The following is a 19769-nucleotide window of genomic DNA, read 5'->3' on the forward strand; positions in this document are numbered from 1 at the left end:
TGACTCAAGACTTGTCAAGTCGTGCAAAGTCTACAAATGACATGATCAGAGCTCTGATACAGTAGTGATCCAAGACTTGCAATTTGACTGATTCAGTGCTGATTAAGAGTTGAGATTTATTCTTGAAAAAATGCTGAATTTCTCTAATAATATTGCAAAAGATCAATACTCAGTGCACTGAAAAAGCAGCACTTGAAACTAAAAACAATGTTAGATTTAAGTGGAATATTACTCACTTTTTGACTGGATTGGTAAGAAAAATTCTGAGTTTTATGTAATTTGAAATTCAAGGAGTGGCTCGACAATTAGATCAAAATTGATCGATCAAAAATTAAAGGAAAAATAATTCACTTCGTGTTTTTTCAAAATTGCGCCTACTTTTGCTTCTGTACTGTTGCTCTTTCATTATACAATAATAAGCGTTTGTGAAGTGAAAACAATAAATTTTTTCGCTAATAGAACTTTATCTCTTGTAAATCAAAAACCTGAAAGCCAGCAGATCACCAGATATTTAGCACGAAAAATAACAATAAGACCCCCCTTTTAACAGGGAGATGGAGAAAATTTGATTTAAGAAAAATGCTATTCAGTTCAGATTTTCAACCGGCTCCTCATTTTCAAATAAAATGTCAAATAAACAAACGACGAAAAAATCCGTACAAAATGCGTACGTAGAGTTTACGTCCCGTTCTCAGGTGGTAGAAGTTAACAGGAAACAATATAGCTTGGTGCGTGATCAAGCAGTAAAAAAAAGAATTGCTCGAATTTGAGAAAAACTAGATCAATCTGATCAATAAAATCTTCACTATGGCGGCGGTGCCAATAAATGATAAGAATGATAAAAATTGATACCAATTGTAACAAAAAAAACAAAATAGAGAAATTTGAAAATGTTACAACAGCACAGCGTAAACAGTGTCTCTACATCAAAAAATTGTAATATTTTAAACTCTCTTTGTATCTTATTTCTATTGAAGTGAAATTTCTTGGTTCCAGCATTTGTTAGAAAGAACAATTTAATAGTTCAACTATCAATTTTCTCCAAAAGTTCTTTAATTTGAACCCAGACAAGCTTGAACATTTTCCTAGTTCTCCTTGGTTAACATGAATTAGTTTAATCAACGTCAGGTTTTATTATATTTCTGCATTTTTGAAAAATGTTAGTTATAGTAAGACAAATATTGAACTGGGGCGTGGTATTGAGTGACAAAAGTTTGTCCTATTTTTTTGTCTATAGTTCTTTGAGAAAACTGGCGTAATATATGCCCAATTTTTGAATGAAAATATGAACTAAATTAGCCTAGCGTCCCTCGTTTCCTTTCTTGCTTGCAAGTATAATCCTAAAACATGGGTCGTGAAAAACGCCAAAAAAATTATTACGCTTAATCAATTTTTTGGACAATGGCAATTGTTATATACAATTTGAAGTGTTCACTAACATCGGTGATTTTTGTTCTACAGTTTTCGTTAGCACTATGGGCTATTAAGTTGCATGTTCTGGCAATGCTCCATTGGCAAGTTATTTTATGAGTCTAAATTTCATTCAAAATTTGTAAAATTAGGGTTACAGTGTTAATTGGTAACTAACTCGTCTTGCTAAATTGACTCGATGTTGCTCTTATCAATTCAAGATGTTAACCTTGCAAAAGTTTGCAAGAACAACATCCTTCAGCAAGATATAGCAGTATTAGCATTCCTTGCGTCTTAACCGAGCCCTAACCAAAAAGCGTCTGAAAAAGCAGCAGAAATCACTACATATGCATATGACAATTGACAGTATCAGCTTGCATCAAGTTTTTGGTGTTTTCATTATATTTTAGAATATCTGCATTTCAGTAGCAAATTAAATAAAACAAGGAGGTTCGGTAATGTGCAATTGCACATAAAGTTCATCACATTTCATAATTGTCTATCAAATGAGGGACAGATAAAACAACCCAAAAAACTAAACGATTTTTCAGAAAAGTTGGTGTATGGACAAGAAGAGTGCCTCCAACGCAAATAATCCGGTGGACTAAAAAAGGCCGCATTCAATTGATGCATTTTGCCATAATTAAGAAAGCAAGGCTAGACGAAATACAAAATCAAAAAAGGGCAACAAACATTATTTACATCAAAAACTTTATATCCATTTAAAAAAATTTTTTAAATAACAAAGTCAAGATAGCGTCAGATAAAACTGAAAATAAACAAAAAACTTTATTTATTTGAAAGCATTTGGGATCAGTCCGTAATAGGCCTTGGCAACAATTAGACAAAAGAACAAAATCAGCAAGTTTAAAAAAATCGCATATATTTTTTGGAAACAATTAATTTCAAAAGTAATGAAAACCATTAGATATTAATTTATAACAACTAAATGTTTCACAATAATCTATGCCTCTAATGTCTCTATAGGAGAGCATTAACACCTGTCACTATACAATATTATACTGTTACAAAAAGAACAACAAATAGAGACAACACACAAAATTTCAATTATAAATTGCGAGAAAAAGCTGTCGAAGCCGTCGGGCATAATTCGCCCCTCCAAACAAGTTTGATTGCGCCTTCTTCGATAAACTCAAAAATGTGCTATGTGGCTTCTCATTAATGAGACTAGGTAAAAAGTAGACAACAGATAGAAAAAATGAAAAATTATGAAATATATTTTTATTTTTCGAAAACAAATTTTCAAAGTCATGAAAGCCATTAGCTACAAAATTAAATAGTTAAATAGGTACGTCTATTAATCCATAGGAAGAAATTTTCGAGAACGTATTTTTTCAGAATAAGTCTTTTGTCTATAAAAAAAAACGTCAAATATAGAAAAAAATTTAAAATTAGTTTACTTTTTGGAAAAAAACTTTTGTCGAAGCCAGTAAATTCATAGCAAATTCTTTAAAAACATTAGATTCCGTACATATTTTTAAAAAATGCAAAGTTGAAGTGATTTTTTTTAAATTTTTGAAAACAATTGTTTTCAAAGTCTAGAAAGTCATCAGCTATCATTTCAAATCAGAATATAGGCTCATTTTTTCCTCCAAAAAACCTAATGAGACCGGTCGTTATCCAGCAAATTTCAAGCGACTAAAAAGACAAAGTGAAAACCATAGTTAAAGACAAATGAAAAAAAATTTTCGAGAAAGGGGTGTCGAAGCCGTTAAAACCAAAATTTGTGCCTCTAAAGACTTTTATATGTTCTATTTTTCCTTATTTTTGACGCCAATAAGGCAATTAAAAACTGTATTTTATACGATAACGAGAAAAAGCGAGAAAAAACACTTGAAAAAGGGTCCAGCGCCTAAAAATCAAACAACAAATTGCAAAATTTAGTAGCGTCAAAGCCAGAAGAACACAACTTAACGCTTAAAACTGCAAAAATGATTAAATTTTAATTCAGTAGAAGGCAGAAGAAGAAGTATTCCTTCTTTGGTGACACTCGGCTACAAGTTGACCAAATAAAGAAAAAAAGTGGCAAAGTGCAATAGGCCATTGTTTTTTTTTGCCCCAATTGTTTCTAATGTTCATTTACCCTCAATTGTTTCCAATGTTATGGATCTAGGTTAATTGTTAGTTAAATGATCAAAACTATATGCTGGGTTTTCGATAATCATAGAGTAAATCAAAGAGTAAAACGGAAAAATATCAATTCCAGACAACTCTCAACGGATATGGAAGTAGCCTTATCTCCCATTGTAGTCTATGAAGATTGTGTTAGTTGTTTTTGGGTGTGTACTTCCGGTAAATTTATTCAAAGTGGACTAAAGTAGCTTATTTTTGATGAAAAAGGCGGAACTTTGAAATATTTAACCAAAATTTTGGTCAAAAAAATAAAATGAAAATAGTCAGCAATACTTTTTTGTCTTTAACAATTAGATCAATAGTACTATTTTTTAACAATTTTTACATATTTTCAGCAAAATTGAATAAATTTTTCGAAAAATTCCGGAAAATGTGAATAAAAATAACGCAAATCGGTCTAATACTCACAAAAATTTAAACCACAATAGAAACCACTAGAAAACAAAATTCGAAAAAATCTTTTTAATTCCATATTCTACAATGGACCGGCTTTTTAATGATATACTCACAACTATCTACGATGAATATATCGATCGGTCAAAGTTGTCTAAAAAACCCAGTTGAGTATATAGTTCCTCCCCCTCAGAGGGTCGAAACAATTAGTTAAGGAAACTTTTAATCTCTTTGTCAATGAAATTGACTGCTTATTTCAAAAATAAGTTCGTTTTGAGGATTGTGTCTTGAAAGGTGCAAAGTAAATAATAATTATTAGTTTTTTTATTGTCAATGGTGTTGAAAAATGTAAAATAATTAATTTTTTTGAAACCTGAACTTTATTAACAATTGTAGCCTGTATAAGTGAAATCGATGTGATTTGGATTTTATATAGCCGTTCCACATCCTCTTTTTTTTGTTTCTGCTCTCACCTTCTGTATTGATATGCCCCAAAAACACTTTTTCGATAAACTGTGAAACTGTGAAAAAATCGTTAAAACGTTAGAAAAAAAACTAAGGCTCGCTTTTTTCTAGAAATTTTGTAGTCAGCCATAAAATTTATTAAAAAAAGGATCCAAAACAGTTCAAAAATGTGCAACTATTTAACTCTCAACTAACGTGAGCTTGTCAGAAAGAAATTCTCATTTTGACGAGTGGGATCTGTAAATGAGATGTGTATTGTGGGTGCATCGCCTTTGAAGGGAATAGTCACAGTGATCTTCATTGATTGAAAATTATGAACCAGCAAAACTTTCTCCTGCATCCGTGAAAAATCAGCGCAGGGATCCACGCTGATAACTGTCTCGAAACCCGGGCCAACGTTCGAATATCCAGCGTATGGCGACATTTTGAAAATGACGTCACGTCCACAGTAGACCCTGTCCAACCGAAAACTTCCAGATTCAGTTTCCGGAGCGGAAAACGTTCTTAAACCAGGTTCCGGATCGGGATCTAAAACTACTCGTAGTTCGTCAAAACTGCGACTATTCGTCGTGAAATTGACAACCATATATAAGTCTGGACCTTCTTGGAAAGACTGAAAACTCACGTCAGAAAAGGTAATTTCATTCAGCAGAAGTTTCAGTGGTCGACTTTGGAACCCATTTATCGACACAAAAGCTCTAAACTTCCGGCCGAAAAAAGTAGAATTGACTCTTATATATTTGTACTTCTCGAAAGATTCAACTGCACTCGATAATATAAATACATCATCATGGATTTGAAACGTAATTGTAGCCCCCATTCCTTCATTGAGAAGTGCAATTTGAATCGAGTTATCAATTTTGGTTTCCATTGAAATCAAAATGGGACGAGCTGGTCGCAGTTGAACATTTTGAACGTCTTCAACAGACCAAGGCCCGGCTTGAACGGTTGTGGTCAGTTTATTGACTTGTCCTGGAGTAAGATCAGTTACTGTGAAAACAATTACGTTCGACGAAAATTCTTCGAAAAAGGAAACAAATCCGGGCTCGAGTGTAAGCGTAATGTTATCAAACTGTCCATCAATTGATGTTTTAACTTTGATCCAAGTTTCCATGTAATAGGGATCTAGATCTTCATCGGATCCACCTTCATTGATCAAATCTGGTTCAGGGCCATCGGTTGAATCAGGATAATAAGTAGAACCATCAGTGACAGTTTCGATTCGAAAAGTATCGACAACTTCAACGAGCAAATTGGCCAGTTTCGTCGTAACAGCAACTTCGCTCGGATCGCCAAGAAACTCTTCAAATTTTGGTTCCAGCAAAATTGTATACGTAGTTCCGGGTTTTAAATTGTCCGATACAAATTGAAAAGTTAAGTTGCTGTCGACAGTGCCAGAAAATGTCACCAGTGAACTGGTAGGTAATTTTATTGTGACGTTAACAGTAACATCCGGGAGGCTCAGCTTAAGTGAGAGTGAGATTGTTGACTCTGTGACGTCATCTATTGTTATCTGCTTGAACTCAGGTTCGACGTCTCCTGTGAAAAAAAAGATGAATGGAAATACACAATTGAACCGATTGCGATCAAGTTGACGTCGTTCGGTCACTCCGATAGGAAACAAAAATCCTTGTTTGCTAATAAAAATAACGATCAAATATGGTTCTGGTTGCTTCATTTTCCTTGCGATATAAAAACAGGACGGAGTCGAAGAAGTCAATTTCTAAATCAGAAAGAAATTTCTAAAATTCTTTCTTTATACACAAAAGGACAAAAAAAAACAATGATTAACATCTCAAAAAAGACCTTACTTCCTCAGAAATCTTCTAAAAGCCTTGATCAAGAAAATTCAGAAAACGCAAGCTCCATACGGAAATTTTTAAGGCCAATTAGACTTTCAATTAGGGCATCTTAACATCAGATTTAATTAAAACACTTCAGCCTCATTAGCCGCTTCATTAGTCAGTGTAATCGGGCAGAAATGAACAAAAATTGCCAGATTTAAGAAAACTCGTGCCATTTGCTAGACACAAGATTAAGCGCAACCGTTGCAAACTTATCTATGCTGTACAAAAAATTGTATTTTCGGAACAAAAATCATCATTCAATTAAAGACCTTCACATTTGAATTTTGATACTGAGTTCAAATAGATGCTACACAGCTTTATATTTGAAGACCAGTTTCTTTTTTAACTGTTTTAAAAAAGTTACATAAGAAGCTCGATTCGGCAGGTTATAAAGGAGTTAGAGAGGAACACAAATGAAAATTTTTTACAGCAGTTATAGTACAGTTTGAATCAAAGACAACTAGAAGACATGACAAAGTTCAAAACTGTAAGTCTTATTTAAAAAGTCAACTATTTTTTGCATAAGTGACCTCTTTTCCGAGGAAGAACATATTAATGAAGCAAATCATGAAAAACATTGTAAACCCTTATTGTAAAGAGAAAAAAAGCAGATTTCAATTGAAACAAACAGCTTAATCAGACCCATTAGTTGAGATTGAAACTCAAAATTTAGAGTAGTCGTTTATCTTACAAATGTAAATAGCCTCTAATAAAACCTTTTGATTTTTTGTTTTTGTTTCTTGTACGATAGATATAAGCTGTTTTTTTTATTTGTGACTCGACGTTTTTCGTATTAATTGGCAACAATTTTAAGGCTTGCGCTCTGTTAGTAAATATGGTTTTTATAAACGTACATTTGCTCAAAAAATTAGGAAAAACATTGAATACAAGATGGCATTTAATAAAAACAATCTACCAAACAAAGAAATCTCTCAAATCAGATTTTTAAAAGTGCTTGAGTTATCTATGTGTTCAATGTGAAGCATTTTTTGTTCCTCCTTTATTTTTGCATTCCCAATATTTTGAGCTAGCTCACTAATTATAGTTGCTTTTGGCTTATGTTATAGAAGGTGGTTTCGCTTCCAACCCAAAAAGAGGTTAGAGATGAATAATTATAGAGCAGTTAAATCAATCATCGTTTAATTTGAACTGAAAGAAAACTGAAAGTTATCAAAAATTTTATAACACTAAGTCATAGTTTCAAATGTAAGCATTTGTTTAATAGATGATCTGTTTCCCGAGGAAGAATGTTTTAGTGCAGTATAATAAAACATATAATGTGAATTAGTATTGTGAAGAGAGAGTGCAAGCAGAACTTTTTTAAAAAAACTAATTAAAACTGGGACCAAATAGTTGAGCTAGAAACATAAATTGTGTTCTTTTTTTTATATCACAATTATGAATCAACTTCTTATAGCATATTTTTCTCTATTGTCTTTACTTCTTGTTTTCAGGAAACGACAAATGACAAAAATTGAAGAAAAAAAGATAGTTATAAGTAATCAGAAATAAGTTGTCTATACTTTGTGCTTTAAACTTTTCCTGTTATTTGACAACGATAAAATCGCTTGTGCATCGATAGATTTTTATTTGTTTATTCTTTAGATTGTTATTATACATTTTTTTCATTTACGCTTAATGCATGCTGAAAATTTTGATCTGACATGAAACAAAGGAAACCACAACAAAGTTTTTAACATTTTCATTTTTTCGGGCCAGATCAGTGATGACAGCTAATTTTTACTTTTCTTGAAATTTATACATTGTCTAGATCAGAAAATAATTTTTTCTTTCCTAAGCTTTTCATATATATCGGAAATGGCAAATCCCGGGTCGAGGTGTCACCGCTTAAAATCAGTAAACGATGTAAGATTTGCGGTGAATTTGAGTAAAAGTGTAAGATTTGCGTTCAATGCGATGAATGCGGTGATAAAAAAGTTTTGAGCGGTGAAAATTTTTTTCACCGCATAAGCGGTAAAAAAAATCTTTTCAGTGCCACGAGCAGAACGCGGTGAAAAAAATTTTTTAGCGCTACGAGCAGAACGCGGTGAAAAAAAACTTTCACCGCTAAAATTGCAAATCTTACAAATAATCACCGCGCTAATTTCAACGCTTTTCTTATGTTCACAGGAAATATGATTGAAGGAAGTGACCGATGGCGCAGTGGAATAAGAATTGTTGAAATGCAGGAGGCGAGAGGTTCGAAACTCTGGAGGGAATTTTCTTTTTTTTGTAAGAAATCCGGTGAATGCAGTGAAAAAAAAAATTTCAACGCTAAAATCGCAAAAATTCACCGCATTCAGCGCTAAAAAATGCGGGCGCTTTGCGGTGAAAAAAGTTTTTTTCACCGCTTTTCACCGCTAATCTTACATTATTTTTTGGCCAAACCTCGACCCGGGAAGAATAATTCTACCATTATTATTAGTGATTGTTGATAATGAGTGTTTAATTTATGTATTTTCCTTGTCCACTGACTGAAAAGAAGAACTGTTTTGTAACTTCTGTTTTAAAAAGTCATACGAACTTCCAATAACTTCAACTGAACAAATGAACAACTTTTCCGCTGCTCTTTCAACGCCAATGGCAGGCTGAACAGAAAACTTGAGGTGAGTTGAGGGCCTATCGTCACTGCATTTAACAGAGATCCAAACACTTGGCAACGAGGAGATAAGGGACCCACAAGGTATACAGGTGTTGTTTCCATCGTCAAAACATTGGGAGACTTGAATGAAATTCATCTCAAGAGCTGAAAAGATATCAAAGTATCTATCATTATATATGAATACAAGTGGAACAGTTGTCTTGAAAGAAATTTCAAGTTGAATGCAAGTTCTTGCACGTTTAAGTCGGAGATTGTATAAACTCCGACTTAAACGTGCAAGAACTTGCATGTTGTCTCCCAAAGGATACAAAAACTACTTGCAAGACAACTTTGTAGGGTTAGTGCGATTATTATAAGAAAACTATTCCAGAATTTCCGGGGTGGGGGGGGGGGGCTACGTTTAAACTTAACAATATAAAAATGCATCGCTAAACTGCAAATGTTCTAACCTGACGGATCGTTTGGAGCCAGAACTTGAACAAATGCTACGATCTGCTTCACTTCAAAATGGAACAAAATTTCTTCAGACTTGAATACAGTTTCAACTCTTTCGGAAATTGTAAAACATCGGCTGATTTCTGTTTGGTCTTTCTGGTCCATTAGATATTGTAGTGCACTATTGTTACCGGAAGCTTCTGTCTTTCCAGAGAGTGTGGCTTCAGGAATTGACACCATTTTCTTCCCTCTCGGTGCCACTAAAAGTACAATTCTTCGCACTGCATTATGCCCCGTATTAACCCTGGGCGATACTGGATGGTTATCTTGTAAGATCTTACAAGATAACCATTCGGAGTTGTCCCGGAAAATCATTATGTAAAATGGATGGATAAAGCTTTTCGTTCGTGCCTCCCATAACACCATACAATTTGTAACTGGGGGGAAGTAAAAAACACAGCATCTGCATCCAGGAAATTGAACGGAGCATGAATGAATAGATAAATGGCAACAGGGTAGAGGTCAAATTTATTACTGGTTTGAGGTGAATCATTTTTGCATGCAAAATTGCGAGGATTAATTTTTTTGCTCACCATTTTGACCGAAAAGTGCTATTTCACAAAGACTCAGCTGCGCTCGACTTCTTTCCAAATCTGGATCAGAGTTGGAGATTGTGACGTAATAGCCTATTTGTTCACACATGACGTAATTCCACCCCATCAGACCTCTGAAATTTATTCCTTCCTGACGTCCATCGCACTCTTGACATTCGTGCAGGTCACAGACTCTGACAGAATATGTAATGATTTCAAGGGAATCTGAAATATGGAGACATTTCGAGAAGCGGCAATAAACTGGGCTATGTATTTCATTTTACCTCTTTAATTCAAACAAACATATCTTAATATATCTTATTGATCATCCTCATGAGTTGTGGTACTTCTGTTTTAGACAGTTTTTTCATCTCAAAGCGTGAAAACATGGCTCAGCTGTGACATCACTACATACTTCATCAAAGAAGTTGGCAATTGTTTCGCGTACATTGTTGTGCCTGATATGAATATATCCACTTTTTGCGCAATGTGACTTTTGAGCTACTTTAAGTGTTTCTCCATATTCGCAGGTTGGTTGTTAATATTTTCACAAGCTCCAACCTTATCTGAGGGTAATGTTATTTTAAAATTCTCACTTGGTCTGATCAGAATTTTATCTTTTCAACGGATCGAAATCAACTAGCAGGACGCTCTTTTGTATTTTTTTTCTCGCGTTTTCTCTTTTTTTTCTGTATCTGCCGTTTTTTCTGTTTTCTCAAGTTTCTGCTTTTGCATTAAAACTGTGTTCTCTGCGCTAGACTCATACATAAGTTCACAAAGCTGAAAAAAAATTGATAATCCTCCTGGAAAACAAAAGAGATGGTTTTTTGATTTTATCAATAACCGTTATTTTAGACAGTTGTTCAGCATTTTCTGTTTTTAGCATGACATTACGATTGCTGGCATTGTAAAACATCAAAATATAAACTTAAAAACGTAAAATTAAAACAACTCTCTCAGAGCAGCATATCAGGCCGTTTTCCTCGTGACACGCACGAGTATAATCATGGCTGAACACAAGTAACAAGTAGTCACAAAGAACGTCAAAACTGATCGAGTTATATGCGAAAATTAAAAATCACGCTCGATATTCCAAATTTTCCAGACAAATTTTGATTGCATTTTTTTTGAAGTTTAGCAAAGTACCTTTTTTGTACGATCAATTACTTCTTTTCAGTCTGTACTGACAAATGTAAGCCTGAAATTTGACGGGTCATTGCAACGTGTTACGTTTCTATCCAATGTCGGAGACAGTATAGTCAACGGGCCATACAAAGGGCACTTGAAAACATCTATGTTACTTTGAAGGTGTTCCGGTATTGTTGATCTAGCAATCAAATCTTTATGGCCTTCCAGTTTTTGTACAACATTGTGCATACGCATATAATTTTACTTTTTGAGTTTCCTGAATAATTGTTTCGAGCAAACTACAATCATCGTCAATTTTTACTATTTTGTTTTTTTTATATATCAACTTTAGATCTGCTATAATGGGCTGAAGGTGAAAAGCCCTGAAACTGTGTAACTCCTCTTTAACTTTTTTTTCAAATAGAAGAACAATCTTTCATCAGAAAAAGTTGGTGTCTTTCTTTCTCAAATTCAATGTGTCGATTAACATGCTCCAACAAAGTTGGGCTTATTGAGAATAAAGATATTTGCAAACATACATATGTTAGGAAGCTTTTTATTATCAATTGAAATCATAATTAACGGTTTATCAAATTTGAGATCTTATTTTGACAGGAACTTGTACTGACAACTGGGTAATAACTGAACTAGGAAAGCGAAAAACCGAGTACCGTTTATTAAAATATTGGGATAATTGATACGCAAATTGACTCAATTAATTTCGTTGTAATAAGCCTACAATCAGATTTGTTGTAAGATTATCCCGGACTTGTGTGTCATAACACCTCAGAACTGAATCATGAATTTTCCATTGTAACTTCCAGTTTGCACAGAACACTGGTCATGACATTTTATAGTATGTTCTTTATGAATATTAACCAACACTAAGGCTTTTACTCTTACCTGAACCCTGAACATTATGGCATTTACTCTTCTGTTACCCTGAACATTATGGCATTTACTCTTCTGTTACCATGAAAATTATGGCATTTACTCTTTTGTTAACCTGAATATTATGGCGCATCTTCTATGCTCAGTCTGAATATTATGGCGCATGTTCTATGATCAGTCTGAATATCATGGCACGTGTTCTATGTTGGGGCAGGAGGAGGGAGGGGCTATTGGTTCTCGGACTACTAAGCTGGGGTTGGAGGAAGGGATTGGGGGCTATAATGGGATAGACCTGGGGTGGGGGGCTATAATGGGAAAGACCCGGGGGCTATAATGGGAAAGACCGGGGGGCTATAATGGGAAAGACTTGGGGTGGGGGGCTGTAAAGGGAAAGACCGGGGGATATTATGGTGGCTATAATGGGAAAGACCGGGGGGCTATAATGCGAAAGATCGGTGGGTGGTAAGACCAAGAGGCTATAATGGGAAAGACCGGGGGTGGGGGCTATAATTGGCTATCATTCTATCATTCATCAACATATCATCTATCTGTCCATCGGCTACAATGACCATCTGTTCAAAATAAAAAAAATAATCTTAATTGAGCTTTCTTTGTGTTCTAATTGATCACACAACGTATTCAGGTGCTGGGTGCAGCAGGACGAATTGTCGTGTCCACGGCGACACGGTCGCCCACAAAATTCGAAAGCTCTGTTGGCTGATCGAACACCTGGAATATCATTCTCGAGTCAGAAAAACGTGTACTTGGAAACAAAACAGTTAACTAGCCATTTTTATCAACAGGGGGTGAGGAGAAAAGAGGGGGCGAGGTATTGCGAGATGGGGATAGCAGAGAACGAGAGAACGAATGAATGAGTGAGAGAGATTAGGGATTATTAATAAACGAAAGGGGAGAGGATAAGAGGGAAGAGGTTATAAGAATAACCTCACAAACACCCCCACCCCAACCATCTTCTCCTATTTTACCTTTAATAGTGCCACAATTCATATAACTTTTATCATATTTGTCCTTAACTGACTGATTCAAACTTTTACATACAAACACGCACTTGTAAAAAAACTAATGAAACAAACAGTTGAGCAGAAACATACTGACAAAAGATAATTTCTGCTCAAACGTGGGTTAACGAAGTGTAACATTATAAATGATTGCGTTTATGAAATAGCCATCGGGGCGGCCATTTTGAATTCAGATTTTATTCTGACATAAAAGATTTCCGAAAAATTGCAAGGAGGATTTTTTTGCTCACCATTTTGACCGAAAAGTGCTATTTCACAAAGACTCAGCTGCGCTCGACTTCTTTCCAAATCTGGATCAGAGTTGGAGATTGTGACGTAATAGCCTATTTGTTCACACATGACGTAATTCCACCCCATCAGTCCTCTGAATTTTATTCCTTCCTGACGTCCATCGCACTCTTGACATTCGTGCAGGTCACAGACTCTGACAGAATATGTAATGATTTCAAGGGAATCTGAAATATGGAGACATTTCGAGAAGCGGCACTACCAAATAAAGTGGGCTATGTATTTCATTTTACCTCTTTAATTCAAACAAACATATCTTAATATATCTTATTGATCATCCTCATCAGTTGTGGTACTTCTATTTTAGACAGTTTTTTCATCTCAAAGCGTGAAAACATGGCTCAGCTGTGACATCACTACATACTTCATCAAAGAAGTTGGCAATTGTTTCGCGTACATTGTTGTGCCTGATATGAATACATCCACTTTTTGCGCAATGTGACTTTTGAGCTACTTTAAGTGTTTCTCCATATTCTCAGGTTAGTTGTTAATATTTTCACAAGCTCCAACCTTATCTGAGGGTAATGTTATTTTAAAATTCCCACTTGGTCTGATCAGAATTTTATCTTTTCAACGGATCGCATTCAACTAGCACGACGCTCTTTTGTAATTTTTTTCTTGCGTTTTCTCTTTTTTTTCTCTGTATCTGTTGACCATTTTCTGTTGTTGACCATTTTCTATTTTTAGCATGACAGTACGATTGCTGGCAATATAAAGCATCAACAAATAAACCGAAAAACGTAAAATTGAACCAACTCTCTCAGCATATCAGGCCGTTTTCCTCGCAAAAAGCTATGACGCACAAGTAATCATGGCTGAACACAAGTATTAAGTAGTAACAAAGAAAGTCGAAACTGATCGAGTTATATGCTAAAATTAAAATCCACGCTCGATATTCCGAATTTTCAAGACAAGTTTTGATTGCATTTTTTTTGAAGTTTAGCAAAGTACCTTTTTTGTACGATCAATTAATTCTTTTCAGTCTGTACTGACAAATGTAAGCCTGAAATGTGACGGGCCATTGGAACGTGTTACGTTACTATCCAATGTCGGAGAAAGTATAGTCAACGGGCCATACAAAGGACACTTGAAAACATCCGAGTTACTTCGAAGGTGTTGCGGTATTGTTGATCTGGCAATCAAATCTTTATCGCCTTCCAGTTTTTGTACAACATTGTGCATACGCATACAATTTTACTTTTTGAGTTTCCTGAATAATTGTTACGAGCAATCTACAATCATCGTCATTTTTAACTATTTTGTTATTTTTATATATCAACTTTAGATCTGCTATAATAAGCTGAAGGTGAAAAGCCCTGAAACTATGTAACTACTCTTTAACTTTTTTTTTCAAATGGAAGAACAATCTTTAATCAGAAAAAGTTGGTGTCGTTCTCTCTAAAAATCAATATGTCGATAAACATGCTCTAACAAAGTTGGGCTTATTGAGAATAAAGATATTTGCAAACATATATATATATATATATATATATATATATATATATATATATATATATATTAGGAAGCTTTTTATTATCAATTGAAATCATAATTAACTGTTTATCAAGTTTGAGATCATATTTTGACAGGTATCTTTATTGACAACAGGGTACTAAGTGAACTAGGAAAACGAAAAACAGAGTGCCGGTTATTAAAGTATTTGGATATTTTTTGCGCAAATTGACTCAATTAATTTCGTTGTAATAAGCCTACAATCAGATTTGTTGTAAAGATTATCCCGGACTTGCGTGTCATAACACCTCAGAACTGAATCATGAATTTTCCATTGTAACTTCCAGTATGCACAGAACACTGGTCATGACATTTTATAGTATGTTCATTATGAATATTAACCAACACTATGGCTTTTACTCTTCTGTTACCGTGAACATTATGGCATTTACTCTTCTGTTACCATGAAAATTATGGCATTTACTCTTCTGTTAACCTGAACATTATGGTGCATGTTCTATGGTCAATCTGAATATTATGGCGCATGTTCTATGCTCAGTCTGAATATTATGGCGCATGTTCTACGGCCAGTCTGAATATTATGGCGCATGTTCTATGCTCAGTCTGAATTTTTGGGCCCATGTTCTATTGTCAGTCTGAATATCATGGCACGTTTTCTATGTTGGGGCAGGAGGAGGGAGGGGTATTGGTTCTCGGACTACTAAGCTGGGGTTGGAGGAAGGGATTGGGGGCTATAATGGGATAGACCGGGGTTGGGGGGCTATAATGGGAAAAACCCGGGGGATATAATGGGAAAGACCGGGGGGCTATATTGGGGAAGACTGGGGGTGGGAGGCTAAAAAGGGAAAGACCGGGGGATTATTATGGGGGCTATAATGGGAAAGACCGGGGGTGGGGGCTATAATTGGCTATCATTCTATCATTCATCAACATATCATCTATCTGTCCATCGTCTACAATGACCATATGTTCAAAATAAAAATAATAATCTTAATTGAGCTTTCTTTGTGTTCTAATTGATCACACAACGTATTCAGGTGCTGGGTGCAGCAGGACGAATTGTCGTGCCCACGGCGACACGGTCGCCCACAAAATTCGAAAGCTCTGTTGGCTGATCGAACACCTGGAATATCATTCTCGAGTCAGATAAACGTTTACTTGGAAATTAAACAGTTAACTAGCCATTTTTATCCACAGGGGTTCGGGGGAGAGGAAGGGGGGGGGGAGGTATTGCGAGATGGGGATAGCAGAGAACGAAAGAATGAGAGAGAGAGAGAGAGAGAAATTAGGGGTTATTAAAAAACGAAAGGGGAGAGGATAATAGGGAACAGGGTACAAGACTCACCTCACAAACACCCCCTGCCCGCACCCCCACCATCGTCTCCAATTTTACCTTTAATAGTGCCACAAATAATGTAATTTTTATCATATTTTTCTTAACTGGTCTGATTCAAACTGTTACATAGAAATACGCACTTGTAATAAATCAATGAAACAAACAGTTGATGAAGAAACATACTGACAAAAGATAATATCTACTCAAACGTGGGTTAAAGAAGAGTATCATTACAAATAATTGCGTTTCTGAAATAGCAACCTGGTGCGGCCATTTTCAATTCAAATTTGAAACGCACATGAAAGATTTTCGTGCGTTCATTAACAAAGTTTTCATTAACAAAGTTTTCCCACTGAATTTGCTCTGTTTATACTGCTAAACGTTGATATTCAGTACAACACGAGCCATACTATTCAGTAATACAGCAGAACACGAGCCATACTATTCAGCAAAACAGCAGAACACGAGCTATTCTATTCGGTAATACAGCAGAACACGTGCCATTCTGCTCAGATATACAGCAGAATACGAGTCATTCTGCTCAGATACACAGCAGAACACGAGCCATGCTATTCAGACAAGCAGCAGAATTCTGATGCAATGTTTAGCATTGCAAAACGTGAAATGCTATGGTTCAGCGATTGGTAAACTTCGAATACAATGAATCATTGCTGAAATGCTCTGAGGGTTAGCTCCGGGATATTAACGACTGAATTTTTTTTAGGAAATCTGAAATCACTCTTTGTAGAATACAATCAGTCTAATGAGATACAATTACAAGAAAACTCTTCCAAAGTAGCAACATAGTCAGTTTTATGGATGACAAGAAGCCCTATTATTCTCTACCATAAAACGTGGTTTTGACCTTTATTATTGCTCCCCAGTGCACGACTCCACACGACACACGACGACTCTCAATCAAACCTGTAAAAATCAAGCGAGGACTTGCAAGATCTTGCCAAGATCTTAGAAACGCTCGCGTGAAATTTGCACGTACTTGGAAGCACTCGCCTGGGAATACAAGATTTGTTGGAAAGGAACAAGGAGGCAGAACGATGATTTATTGTTGAAAGACGTTGTGGAGAGTCGTTTCAGGTTGGAAAAAGCAAAAAAAAAATCAAGAAAGTCTGTTTTCCAGGATGTACCGGGGTTCCGGGGTTCGATCGAGATTTTTTAAACAATTTGCAAGTGGTGGGTTCGCTATGCTTTCAGGTGAAAAAAAGCAAGGAAGTAAACTGTGGATTTGTCAAGCTTACCATTGAGCGAACTGCCACTGATATAAATGCCAACAGCTTTGAAGAAATGTCGCTCTTCGAATTCTATCTTGATAGTCCAGGGTTCCTGTTCACCGTCTTGGATCTTAGACATATCAACACAACGCTTACTGTCCCTGTCATTTCCCACGTTGTGATCCAGGAAAGAAGGCAGCCAATCTTTGGAAAAACAAGATTGATCAAAACAAGCGTTGGCAGTTAAATTATCTGTGCATACCTCATTTGGTGATTTAATACCCAGACCTGACACCCAATCATTTTTGGCACTGGGCTAGTCTAGTTTAAGTGCAATATTAATGATTACACCTTTCATGTCGTCTCGTGTGCTCGTCACGGCTAAACTTGCGAGTCGAAATTTAAACAAAATCTAAGTCAAAAATTTCAAAACGGCGGGAAATCAAACGCAAAAAATAGGCGAGAAATCGCTCAAAAAAGAATTAAGCAGAGATAAATTTCTTTTCCAAACTACGTTATAATTTGTCTTAATGAGTCATAAAAATCCCTTAAATGGAATCTTAGAAAAGCATAAACAAGATCATAAAATGAACGGTGCAATCTTAAAAACTGTCATGTCAGTTTGTTCCAATCAATCAATCAACTTTTTAGCAGATGGCATCTAATTATCAAGTCTTAATGTCGTGAACATAGAGGCGTTTTAGATTGCATAACGCAGGTAACTAATTAAGGAAATTTTTGTGACATTAAAAATTGAATTTTGTTCATCTGTGGTCTGCGATTACTTATTAGTTGCCTAACCAATAATTTTCCTCTTTTCCTTTTTTTCGAAATCTATGAAGTTCCCATTTTCGTTTGTAATACTAAAAAGTGAATAAAAATGTTGATGAAGTCAGCATGTTTTTTTCAATATCAATAATAATCAGTTTTGTGATATGCTAGTTTTTAGGGAAAAAATTGTGAGAGCGTTACTTAGTTTCCAGTGTTAATATCAACATGAAAAGCGTTGAAAAGAGTTGAAAAGTCTTATAAAGCTAGAATGAAGGACTTTTAGCAAAAAAGTCAAGTTCATATTTGAGCCTCCATAATATCACAAATTCATTGTTAAGTGAATTCTAACAAACTTTGTAAGATGTTTTGTCGTCTCAAACAATCTGTAATAGGTTTGTAATAAGCATATAATATCCATCTCTGTTATCAATTAAGTGCAAAATTAAAATATCACTTTAATATTGACTTATTCTCTATCTATTCCTCTGAGACACTTGACAGCAAGACTTTGGCCTAATAGTTACCTCCTTGTACATTTTTTTGATGAATGTTGTAACTGAATGTCATCATTATTGTTCCGACCCTCTTGAGGGGGAAGGAACTATATACTCAACTGTGTTTTTATTGTTCGGACAATTTTGACAATTCATCGTAGAGAGTTGTGAGTGGTATCATTAAAAAAACCCGTCCTGCGTAGGATATTGAATTGAAAAGGTTTTTATTTTGGTTTTCTAGAGCGAGTTATCGAGGTTTAAGTTTTTGCGAATATTAGACCAATTTGGGTTCATTTTATTCACATTTTCCGGAATTTTTGCCTAAAATTTCGTCATTTTTGCTAAAATCTGTAAAAAAAGTATCGTTGAAAAAAATATATGAAAAAATAGTGTAAACAATAATATTGTTGATTTTATTTTAAAGACACGAAAGTATTGTTGACTATTTCGATTTAATTTTTTGGCTAAGGTTTCACACACCCAAAAACAACCAACACAATCTTTGTAAAATACCAAGGCAACTATTCCTATTTCCATTTCCTTTGAGGGTAGCCTTGAAAAAAATTTTGCCGTTTTTTTTCAATTTTTTCTCTGTGATTATCAGAAACGCAGCTTTCATTTTTGATGTTTTAACTAAAAAATTATCTAGATATACAACATTCGAAACAATTGAAAGTTCCTAATGGACAAACAGCAAAAGTCAAAAGTAGGGCTGGTTTTAGACCCTATTGAGGGGAAGAACTATATACTCAACTGTGTTTTTATTGTTCGGACAATTTTGACAATTCATCGTAGAGAGTTGTGAGTGGTATCATTAAAAAAACCCGTCCTGCGTAGGATATTGAATTGAAAAGGTTTTTTATTTTGGTTTTCTAGAGCGAGTTATCGAGGTTTAAGTTTTTGCGAATATTAGACCAATTTGGGTTCATTTTATTCACATTTTCCAGAATTTTTGCCTAAAATTCCGCCATTTTTGCTAAAATCTGTAAAAAAAGTATCGTTGAAAAAAATATATGTGAAAATAGTGTTAACAATAATATTGTTGATTTTATTTTAAAGACACGAAAGTATTGTTGACTATTTCGATTTAAGTTTTGGCTAAAGTTTCACACACCCAAAAACAACCAACACAATCTTTGTAAAATACCAAGGCAACTATTCCTATTTCCATTTCCTTTGAGGGTAGCCTTGGAAAAAATTTTGCCGTTTTTTTTCAATTT

The 19769-nt window shown here is 35.0% G+C and overlaps 1 protein-coding gene across 1 annotated transcript in view; it reads right to left on the minus strand.

The window, feature by feature from the left end:
* LOC142350449 (uncharacterized) overlaps positions 1-19769 on the minus strand; it is a 33334-nt gene that overhangs the window by 8529 nt on the left and 5036 nt on the right. Inside the window, exons 3-8 of the mRNA XM_075402296.1 lie at positions 17312-17488; positions 13189-13413; positions 9900-10124; positions 9321-9566; positions 8794-9015; positions 4618-5961 (exon numbers count right to left, since the gene is read on the minus strand). Coding sequence (XP_075258411.1) covers positions 4618-5961; positions 8794-9015; positions 9321-9566; positions 9900-10124; positions 13189-13413; positions 17312-17488 — 2439 coding nt within the window. The remainder of the gene's footprint in view (positions 1-4617; positions 5962-8793; positions 9016-9320; positions 9567-9899; positions 10125-13188; positions 13414-17311; positions 17489-19769) is intronic.

This window comes from Convolutriloba macropyga, chromosome 12 (assembly GCF_964194025.1).
Source record: "Convolutriloba macropyga chromosome 12, txConMacr16.3, whole genome shotgun sequence".
In the NCBI taxonomy this organism is placed as follows: Eukaryota; Metazoa; Xenacoelomorpha; order Acoela; family Convolutidae; genus Convolutriloba; species Convolutriloba macropyga.